The following is a 12,173-nucleotide window of genomic DNA, read 5'->3' as shown; positions in this document are numbered from 1 at the left end:
TCACAGGGACCAGAACATGGAAATCCATTTCCAATCAGTAACTTGAGAACCGTTTGACCTAGTACCTTCATACTTCATAGATGATGACTCTTGCTGATTTTTTAGTCGCTCCATCAACTGATAAAAGGCCAATGCCACATGGACCATCTGTCCATCACACTTCATTTTTGATCATTAACTGGAGAACCATTTGACCAAGAACCTTCAAACTTCATAGTGTGATAGGCCTTTCAGAGTAGATGACCTAGATTATTTTAGAGTTACAGTTACTAGATCAAAGGTCGAGGTCACAGGGGACTGAACATGGAAAACAGTTTCTGATCAATAACTTGATAACCACTTGAACCAAAATGTTAAAACTTCATAGGATGATTGGACATGTAGAGTAGATGACCTCTATTGAGATTTTGGGTCACTTGATCAAAGACCCAGATCACAGGGGCCAGAAGATGGAAAACGGTTTCCGATCATTAACTTGAGAACCATTTGACCCAGAACCTTCAAACTTCATGGGATGATAGGACTTAGAGGGAAAATGACCCTTATCGTGTTTGGAGCCACTTAAGCTAAGGTCAAGGTCACAGGGGCTTGAAAATGGAAAACTCTTTCCCATAAATAACTGGAGAACCACTTGACCCAGAATGTTGAAATTTCATACTTTTAGGATGATTTGAGATGCAGAGTAGATGACCCCTTATTATTTTGGGATCACTCGATCAAAGGTCAAGGCCACAGGGGCCAGAACATGGAAAATCGTTTCCAATCTATTACCTGAGAACCAATAGGCCCAAAATGTTTGTGGGATGATTGGACATGCCGAGTAGGTGATCCATACTGCAGCCAGCCATCAGTGTCTCTTTGACTTGCGCTCCTGTCCCCTATTGACTTCTTTCCTATTACTAATATGCATTAGTGGAGACATGCGTTTTTCTCTAAAAGCGTCTCGTTAGTTTGTAGCATCGTGTAGTAGTCCTTTACCAAGATTGTTCAAATTATGCCCCTGGGGCTAAAACTGGCCACGCCCGGAGGGGGCGCAATCAACTAAACTTAGGTGAGCGATATAGGTCAATCATGGCCCTCTTGTTATGTAAAAGAAGCACAAACTTGTGTGTACTAACTCGTATTACATTTCTTGATTACCTGTTTTGAACAGTGCATATTGAAGCTTTAAAGAACCACCACAAACTAAAAGTATAAATTCTTCTTTATATATTGTTTACTTTTCATTTCTTTTATTTTAACTCGTCATTTGGCTGTATACGGGGCGGTTGAGGTAGGGGAATATATATTAGAGGAGGGAAGTTAATTAGTCAGTTTTTCTCCCCTTCAAGATATATTATTTATGTAATTACTATGTAGATACATAATATAAATGGAAACTTGTCAATGTCTCCCCCACCACCTCAGCGTCTATTTTTGTGGTATGTAGACACACACATGTTCATCTAGTCAGTTTCTTTCCCCTTCACAGTCTCATTCTGTTATGTAGATATATACATGCTATGGGGGAATACATACTTTGTGAAAGAGAAAAACTAACCAAGGGAAGGAGAAAAGTTTTTCCTCCGCTGTGTACAAAAACTAAAGGGGAAGCACTACTCAAGATATAGAAAAACAACTGTTGAGTTTTTCTCCCTTTTCGTGAAACAAAGACACTAAGAGGGTGGCGGTTGGAAGAATTAACTAGGGGAGAAAGAAACCAACTGGTCTTGTTTGTGTACAACAAAAAAAAAGGATTGGAACTTACCAAGAAGGGATAAAAATCAATTTTTGCTGCCTTGTTTGTGTACAGATACTATGAAGGAAAGAAACTTACTAGGATGGTAAAATTCAATAGGATAGTTCTTACTCTGGGAAAAATTGACAGTTACGAATCTGATATACATAAAGATTTAATTCACTCTATGGTCACAAACGACCAGTCTCAGAAAAATTAACATCATTTAGTCCCATACTGCACTTAAAAACGGTTGTAACAGTTAACAAAATTTTTAAGATGCACCACTGAAAGCAAAAACACATCTAAGTAAAATAGTTACAGATACGATTCGACGGATTCTGTTTATGAGGGGTTATGAAATGTGAAACACAGTTTTAGGGCAATTCATTAACGTAATAAAACTTGCTCTTTCTAAGTTTATTTTTGTATTTTCCACAGACGTATAAGTAGCATTTGATTTATTTCAGTTTTTCTCTCCATATTTTTAAACATAAGAAGAATTTTAAGATGAATTTCGTTTTTTATATGTTACTGTTTTAGATAAAAATGGCCAATAAAGAGAAACAGTACCTGTTTGCAATTTAGAATGTACCGTGGAAAGTTATTTGTTTTGTGAAAACTAAATTTAATGTCTGCAACTTTATATCATATACATATATTTAAGTAAGATAACACAATATATTAAAATATATAACCAAATAGTAAAACTAGTTAAGCATTAAATGCCACCTTTACCTAATACTACTTGTTCTGACAGAAACTTTGCATCATTCATCACAGGTTCGTCAAAATCACGCCCAGTGAACCATGGTAGACCTCTGGTATGCAAGAATGGTAGCGGTGGGATATTAATAAAAAATGTCATTTTAAATGAATAGATGCTAATTAAAATAGCACATAGAACAAGACCTGTTACTGTTTCGAGGGTTCAATGCAGTAGGGGCGTATCTACATATTTTACCAAAAGTCACTTTTTCTGATTTTTCACTTTATTTTTAATTATTTTCTATAGTGTGAAAACTTAAACAAAATGTTTCAGTTATTTATATCATTATTTTGCAATATATTTCAATAAGGGCGTATCTCAGATGGCCTCAATTTTTTCTTGCAATATGGACGTAAGGTGACTTACTACCATATTGCATGCAGAAATGTATCCAGTAGTCTTAATATCTATCCTGCAATACAGGCTTGTGTAAACAGATAACTTCTGTGATAATATTAGGGCATTATCCTGATGCATGACCCTTAAAGTAAATGTTGTATTGTCACATTTATGACATTGAAGTCAAGAAAAGTTTTTTTATGCTGATCAGAGGCATTACTTACAAAAGATACTATTCATCCTATGTATATGGATGTGTTAACCTGATATTTAGCTACAGCTAAATGATAGACTCCCAATTCATATTACTGCTACTTAAAATGCACTAATAGCCCAATATTTCCATTTAGTGAAAGCCATACTTGCCCCACAATGATTATTGTCAAATAGAAAGATTTCTATAATCGAAAATTAAAATGAATATAACATGTTATCCAGAATTAACAGTTTTAAAATATCAACTGGGCTAGGTTATAAAAAGGCTATACTCGGTATTGTTGAAGACTTCTGAAGGTGTATCATGATTGAAATAAGTCCATGTTCTGTATTCTTAAAGATTTTTAAATGTGTTTCGTTCTTAAAGACATTTAAAGATGTATCATGGTAGGAAATATTTCTCTTTCAATGATTTTTTAAAAGGTGTACCATGGTTTAAATAAGTCCATGTTCTATATCTGTTCAGGCTTTTTAAGATGCATCATGGTTTAAAAATATTTTTATGCCCTTAAAAATTGTAAGGGAGGTAAGAAAATAATTTTCTTGAAAACAAATAAATTGTATTACCATTTTACTTGAAGATTTTTACACGTGTCTGCTAACTGGAAGAGACAGTATTGCAATAGGATTATAGTCCACGAATACTCTAGATGGAACTCCATGTACTTAAAAAAGGGAAATCCAGCTTCTCCTTCCATTAGAAACATAAAGTTGGAAATGAAACGCAATAAAACTGGCCTAAGAAAATTTCCTCCATAATCTGGACCATTTAATGTTGTATAGCACCAAAAGAAACAAAACATTCAAAATAAAGTAGAAACGTGCAATTTAATTTCAAATTTAGTTACTTTAATAAAATAAAAATAAAAAAGATATCATACATCAAAAGCCAGTACTTCAGGCTATAGTTTACAGTGAACAACCCCAGCCTAAGACATACAGTATACAGTCTTTGAAAATGTGAGAGTGGCTGTGTTATTCAGTAACATAAGAGTGACTGTATTGTTAAGTAGCATGATAATACATGAAGCATTCTACTGAACTAGAATTAGTATAAAAGCCAGTTTGATAATATTGTTAGCTTTTTAGCTCATCTCACTTTTTGAAAAAAAAAGATGAGTTATTTTCATCACTTGATCGGCGTCGGTGGCGGCTTTGCCTGGGTAAGCTGACGTTTTGGTCAGCTTTTCTCCTAAACTGTCAAAGCTATTGCTTTAAAACTCAGTGCAACACTTGTTCACCATCAATAACTGACTCTCTACAGCAAGAAACATAACTCCATTTTGATTTTGGAGGAAGTATTCCCCTTTTGGACTTAAATATCAAATTTCTTGGTTAAGTTTTATGTTTAGGTCAAATTTTCTCCTAAACTATCAAAGCTATCGCTCTGTACAGTAAGAAACGTAACTCAATCCTGCTTTTTGCAAGTATAATGGCCACTTTTGGATTAGAAAATATCAGATTTCTTAGTTAAGTTTTGCGTTTAGGTCACCTTTTCTTAAAGGTGAAAGCTATTACTAAAACTCTTGGTGTAGTTATTTGCCATTAAAAGGTGACTCTGCATAGACAGTACCGTAACTTCACATTGCATTTTGCAAGAATTGTGGCCCCATTTTGACTTAGAAATCATGGGTTAAAGACAATGTTTCTATTATACAAAGACAAAATAATCAGATGAGCGTCCGCTCTTGTTTTGTATACCGGTACTTACAACATATTTTCTATGCCATTTTCAGTAAATTTCCTGGGCGTTTTAGTTATATCTTCTAATATTTACTCATATACTTAACGAACCAATTCTTGGTATTTGCATTGTGCTCAGGTGAAATGTGTCAAATTATAGGCATGCTAAATCTGCACCTATACAGATTCTTTTGGTATTAACATTGTTACAGTCACTGTGATCAGATTTTTGAGCCTTTCAAAAGTTTGTGAGCAAGGGTGGGGGGTGGGGGTGGAGGGCACTTTGAGTTGCCCTTGTATTTTCGTCCAAATTTTTGTCGTGCATATCTCAAAAAAGGTATTTGACAAACTGTCATCAAGTGAAATTGTGCACCTAGCTGGTATTTTAATTTGTATCTCTCACAGCCAGACCAACAATTTATTTTAAGTCTGTGTCACATCACAGTAACTCAGAAAGTATTACCTTAAAATTTATGAAACATTACGGATTATTATTCAGCCTTGAAGTTCTGTGCCTGGGGTTATTAGTGATTGTATTCATCCAGACCAGAGTTATGGCCCTTCACTTAATAAAAATGTGCAAGGGGCATAAAAAGAGTATAAATGTTTGTGTCACATGTATCTTAAAATGTATTTGACCATGGGTCAAAGAGGATGAAACATAATAAGAATATAATATAGCATGTACACTTGTGCACCTGGAGTTTGATTCAGGATTTCTTTTGGTCATACTAGTGTAATGGGCATTAAGTCAAACATATGCATAAAGGGCATACAAGTTATGTTGCTTGTATCTCAAGTTGCATTTGAATTAGAGTCAGAAAACATCAGGGGACTGTTCATAGCATGTGAACTTGTACATTTGTGTGTTTTTGGGGGATTTCATTCAGCCAGACCAGAGTTATGGTCCTTGACTTAGAGAAAAATATACATTAAAGTGATGAAACATTTAATTGTGTTGCATGTATCTTAAGATATTTCACCCAGAGTCATGAAAACATGATGTACAGAGACAGGAAGTAGGGGCACCAGTGTCATCTGTACACATATCAAGTTTTCAGTTTACTAGTTTAGTTTATACTAATTTGTTTTAGCTCGATTGTGATGAAAGCTTCAAGCTTATTGGAACTAGTCTCGAATCCCCTTTCTGGAAAAACCAATACTGATGTCATATGAGAGGTCATGGTCGTGACCCTAATGGGGCTCGAACTCACGACCCCAAGACTGAGCGGTCGACACCTTATATACTAGACCACCTCTCCTTGTTTCAGTTTATTAATTAGATAGGCAAGAACCATTGGCATGGTATAACATACAGCAAAGATGCTGTTACTGTGCTGTGGTAACTGCTGCCATCTCCTTTGTGTCATGTCTTGTATTTTACGATGTTTTCAATTTGTACAGATAAACAATTAATTTTATTTCTCTTTGATAAAGGTTGCAAGACTGGAATTTCAGAAATACAGCGACTGACAGATTTCATATGTCCAATTTAATATTTGATAGACTCCCTACTTTTGTAATATTCAGTTTAAAATCAGTTATTTATAATTGTATTCTGCCGTTTAATAATACCATTTTACGGGAAAAATGGTAAATTCATCAGAAACTTGAATTGAAACTGTACTGCAAAAGAATGCTTTTGCCCATTTTTTTAAAATATAAAATCTGTCTAGATTTACATGAAAAAAACATTACTGTAAGTCTGATACTTTAAAATAGACTGTTATATTCTTCAATTTCAATTACATTCTTACATGTTTCATTTAAAATGAGTACAAAAGTGCAAGATTGCTTAAATTGTATTTACTTTTTATACGTTTTATGTTATACCCCCAGTGTCGGTCGGTCCGTCCGTCCGTCTGTTAGCAATTTCGTGTCCGCTCTTTACTCTTGAACCCCTTGAAGGATTTCAAAGAAACTTGACACAAATGTTTACCACACCAAGACGACGTGCAGAGGGCATGTTTTGGATATCTCGCTTCAAGGTCAAGGTCTCACTTAGGGATCAAAGGTCATATCAGTATGTTTCGTGCACGCCCTGTTACTTTTTAACTGCTTGAAGGATTTCAAAGAAACCTGGTACAAATGTTCACCACACTGAGACGATGTGCAGAGCATATGTTCTGGACGACTCACTTCAAGGTCAAGGTCACACTTAGGGGTCAAAGGTCATGTATGACTTTGCTTTGTATATTGCAGTGCTCTTGTTTTATTGGGCAGATCCCTTTTTGTTCACTTACAATAAAAAATGAATTATTTCCCTTTTATGTTACTATAAATAGCTTATTTTGAAACAAGACCACTTTCCTGTGGATACCGTACAAAATGGACGGTACCTTCAATTTTTAGGTGTATGTTGATATAACTGTACCTGGTAAGGATTTTTATGGACTTTGATATTTTTGGGAATTTCTTCCCTTTGTTGTTCCTCTCCTTTGGGCTTCAACAGTCAAAATCTTTAAATCTGCTCCCATCCTCTGATGTAACCCTTCTGGCGCATATTGACCCGCTTGGCGGAGCTCTTGTTGTACAAACTACCATGTTGCATGACACAATTTTACAAACTTCAATAGAAAATTTCCTGCAATAGAGGCACAAGTCCACTTACGCCAATCTTGCATATAAAATTACTCCAGATTTCCATGAAAAATGATGAATAGGGGCTTGCATCTTAAAATATACTTTTACTTTGTCAAATTTCATTCATGTTGTTTAATGTTTCATATAAAATGTCTAATTTTAAATAAAAAAAATAAGGTAAATTTGTATGTGACTGAACACAGAAAAGAACAATATAGTTTTTTTTTCTTCTCTTGTAAAATTTTCAAAAATGTAGTTACACCCTATTTGCGTTGAACCTTCGATTTCTTAAATATCATTTTGAAATGTCTGATTTTGCCATAAGATTACAGTGCCTGACTGTCAACTGTATATTTGTTATCCCACCTTATCAATACTGTTCTTTAGCTTAATTGTTGTAACATAAACTGAAATGCTATCATATACAACAGTTCCGGAAGAAATCCAACAAGATCCGTACGCTTTAGATCTGTACGAGAGGGCTTTGAGAGATGGCATAGAGAAAGACAGGTCCATTCGTATTAACATCGTCGGTAATTACAGACAAGGTAAAACGTCTCTGATGAGAAGACTGTTAGGACGGAAAGTCTCTGATGTTTCAAGCACAGATGGTATAGATGTCATTCATTACAAATGTCACCGTACTGTGGATGGGAAATTTTCTTTAAACAAAGTCACAGAAAATGATGAATCTGACGTTGTTGAACGGCTGGTTTCTGCTGCTTTGACATCAAAACATGACCAGCACTACGCTCAAAAGGTTATGGAACATGAATGTGATCAAGTACAGCAGATGCTAGAGAGCAATCGACAGGAAATTAAAGGATTACCCTCTTACCGTTTGTCAAGTGATTTTGAAGACACCGCAGGTATTGAAAATAAATCAAAAAAGAGAGTGTTGTCCGAAAAAGAGACGGAAATGTTTACCAAAAAATTATCTCAAAGAAAGTCACAGACCATAGCCAAGGAGACCGAAACATTATTTGACATTTGGGATTTCGGCGGACAGCATGTTTTCTACGCCACCCATACGTTATTTCACAGTAAAAATGCAATTTATTTGTTGGTATTTGATCTGTCGTTGGACTTAAAGAACGTGATTGTTAATGAAGATTTTCAAGAGGAGTCTGAGGATAAAGATATGGCGTATTTCCTTCGTTTTTGGATGAATTCCATTCATTCATTTGTTGGCACAGAGGATGGTTCTATACCCAAAGTTATTCTCGTAGGTACCCACAAAGACAAAGTAAAAGGAAATGCAAAAGTCAAACACCAACACATTAAACAATATTTCAATCAAATAAGAGCATTGTTTGATGGAACTAAATTGTTAAATCATATACATACCGAGGATTTTGCAGTTGACAACACTATTGCGAATGATGAAGAAGTGGTAGCACTGCGTGAAACAATAATACGTCTAGGAGATGAACAGTCAAGAACAATAGAAATACCAGCAAAATGGATTCAGATGGAAATGTCACTTAGAACACGGATACATCTCAAACTGATTCCATTTGAAATAGCCCTTGCCATTGATGAGGAAAATGTTTTTCCTATCGGCGATCCAGAACAAGTAAAGTTGTTTCTGCGATATCACCATAGTAAAGGAAGGATCATCTACTTTGACGAGGAACCCCTTTCGGAGCACATTGTTCTTGATCCTCAGTATCTTATAGACGCCTTCAAATGTATTATCACAACTGAGCGTTTTTGTACAAACGATCCAGATATTAGACCTCTTTGGAAAATATTACACAAAGAGGGTAGGCTAGAAGAAGATTTGATTGACAAACAGTGGGGAAAAGATGTTGAAAAAATGTTCACGCAACACAAAGAAATATTGATTTCCTTTCTCATCAAACACCACATCATTTCTGAGGCAACACGATATGACGACGCTACACAACAATCCTTACGACTTGGTTGGTTTGTTGTTCCAAGCTTGTTGAAAGCACGACTTCCACAGTTTCAATTTCAGCAGTTCCTGAAAGATAAGAAGCAAACCAATGTCCGTTTCGTGATGTTATTTGATAATTCAACCATAGTTCCAACGATATATCATCGTACAATGGCAGCTCTTATCGGCAAATGGCCAGTTGCACAATTTGGCACAACTGTTCTTATCTCCAAAGATAAGTGTGTTGTCCGACTGAACATAGATCATGCTGGAATAGCGGAAATGGGGCCTGATACAATCGAACTGACGGTTGTCAGTCTTTGTCCTTCTTCGATCGTTCAAACTAGGCAAGCAGATATTTTCAGACGATTTTCGGAAGCGGTTATCAATTGTGAATTTTCGAAGTTGGAAAGGAAGTGTCATAATCATACTAAACCTTACAAAACGAGGTACAGATGTAATGACGAGGGACACAATGGGAGCGGAAGTATCAACACTATAGACATTGACAAACAAAACGACATAACCCAGATTCCATGTCCAGATTTATTCTCGCATGTAATAGATATTTGGAAAGTGAGACTGGAATGGTTTCAAGATCGTACTGAAAAAATAGTAATTTCAAAAACGGAGCTGAATGAAAAGATTTTGAGTAAAATATCACGGTGTATAGGACATAACTGGCAGATTCTTGGGTTGGAACTTGGCGTTGGACAGGTACAGATAGAGCAAATATCTGAGGATCATCCGCACAGTACAGCAATGAAGATATATTACATGTTGAAATCATGGTGTTGTCAAATGGCTGGTTCAGCAAATATGATTGTATTAGTACAGAAAATGCAAAAATGCCCAAATGTGAGTATTGAGTGGGATGCGATCAGAAACATTGTGGATGACATTAAGTAGAATATTCAATATATAAATTTCAAGTTAAGACATGGTAAACGCGATTTCCTTATATGAAAATACTGCATTAAGTTCGTTAAATCAAAGTCACTTTAAATGCAAAGAAGTTAAAGTAGAACTAAACAGATAATCTGAGATTGTTAAAGTTAGCACAGAAATGGAGAGTATGAAGAAAATGGGAGACGTTAAGTAAAAAGTGAAACTGGTTGTGAAACAGCTCGTACAAATTTCAGTCGTGTAAATACTTTTTGTGGTGTTTTCGTTAAAGGCACTGTGAGAAACTCTGGCCAATATTACTTTGATTGGTAATAATGATTCAATTGACATTAATGAGACAATGGCTAAGTACAAGGACTAGAATGAAAATTTTAACCTGATAATAATTGGCAGGTCGTTAAGTGTATAATTAAAATGAACAATAACAGGCAATATAGGGATATCACATGCGTTTCGTGTTATAACATCTGCTAGAAACGACGGGACTGAATTCTTCCAAAGTCTTTCAGGGCGAGTGTACCAGCGTGTTCACAGGTATAAAACATGTTAGAAGCTACATGTGTACGAATTTATGTCGATCAACGTCGTTTGCGTTTCTCCATAGAATGCAAATATAAAACAATGCTTTTCCTGATAACACACACTTTATCTACTGGCAATAACCCTTTGAAAATATCAATAACATCAGTTTATTGTTAATACATATACACAAACTGTCTTATTCCTTCAACTTGGAGCCAAGTTACCATAATACATATACAAAGCTGTTTAATTCAATATATCTTTTAACGGGTATTATTTACCTGCTGCTATTTTTTACTTTTTTACGACCAAATCAGCTTCGTAAATATTGGCCTCGTACAAATTTGTCACATAAAGTCGAGTAAACTGGTAGATCCTGTGACTTCGTATATTTAGAATCGTATAAAGTAAAATCATGTGTTTTATTCGAAATCCGTAAACTCTAACAGCAGTAAAAATAACCAGTTATACGGCAGTGTGTAATAAATGTTTCTTTTTAAGTATATTGTAAGTAAAATGCTCTACCATTTATGGAAAACGTAAGAGCATGACATTCATTATCATGCAAACTACCCCTTTGTTTTTGTTTCCCTAGCCCTTGAGCAAGCCAGTGATATTCATTCATAATGTTGATAGAATTTATATAATTACCTGGAAAATTTATAAAAAAAAATACTTTAAAACCGTCATTTGTAGTTTGAAATGTACCTTTTAGATGTATCATTTTTCATTAAAATGTTTGTTCATGCAATTATTTGTAATGATATTATTTCAATGGAAATACATTTTTTTGAACATTTGGAAAAATGTCATTGACAAATCAGATAGCAGATTTAGTGCTTGTGATTAGATAAAGCCACTACGTTTTTTTTTTGTTGCTGCATTAGATAATACTTTTGATTAAATACGTCATAATTTCAGAAAGTCTTGTTGTACAAGAAAATAGGACTAGAGCTTTGTGTTAAGCTTTTTACACTAAATGTTGCTTTTGTTAAATTGTCCAGGAAAGAGCCATAACATTCTGACAATGTTGACTCTGTTTAAAGTAAAGGAAACTGCAGAATTTGCATCTTATTTTAACTAATACGTTTACCTGAACTGTACGAGATAATTGCCACACATTTAAAATTTGCTAAAAAGACTGTGATTATAAACGAAAAATAAGAATTAAGCTGAACCTATTCTCGCGTGTGCATTTGTTGTGTATTTATTTCCCTGTAATAATTAACGCCGTATTGAGTATAAAAGTCTAACACGACCAGCAAATAACCTTTATATACATAGGAGAAAATCAATCAACGGTTATTTTGCGATAATCCATGCGCGTGCAAAGTAGTGACGTCATCCTCTATGTTTAGAATGATCCTGATGCGTAGCACGAAATGTAGTTCATGTCGTAAAAAGAAGTCACCATTTTTTAAACACTGTTGATACTAGTATGTCGGTCTTCGTGATATATTCTTACGCATAAGAACTCAAAACACGGGTTATTCTACGATAAACCACGCTTGGGAACTTATTATTTCTTAAATATACCA

The 12,173-nt window shown here is 35.0% G+C and overlaps 1 protein-coding gene across 1 annotated transcript in view; it reads left to right on the top strand.

The window, feature by feature from the left end:
• Positions 1–11,837, top strand: part of LOC123533695 (uncharacterized) — a 39,909-nt gene extending 28,072 nt beyond the window's left edge. Inside the window, exon 10 of the mRNA XM_045315476.2 lies at positions 7,739–11,837. Within this exon, the coding sequence (XP_045171411.2) occupies positions 7,739–10,116 (2,378 nt within the window). The 3' untranslated portion in view covers positions 10,117–11,837. The remainder of the gene's footprint in view (positions 1–7,738) is intronic.
• The last annotated feature ends 336 nt before the right edge of the window (positions 11,838–12,173 follow it).

The sequence above is a fragment of the Mercenaria mercenaria genome, chromosome 12 (genome assembly GCF_021730395.1).
Source record: "Mercenaria mercenaria strain notata chromosome 12, MADL_Memer_1, whole genome shotgun sequence".
Lineage (NCBI taxonomy): Eukaryota > Metazoa > Mollusca > Bivalvia > Venerida > Veneridae > Mercenaria > Mercenaria mercenaria.
Note: the sequence above shows the minus strand (reverse complement) of the source record. Positions and strands in the feature narration are given on the sequence as shown.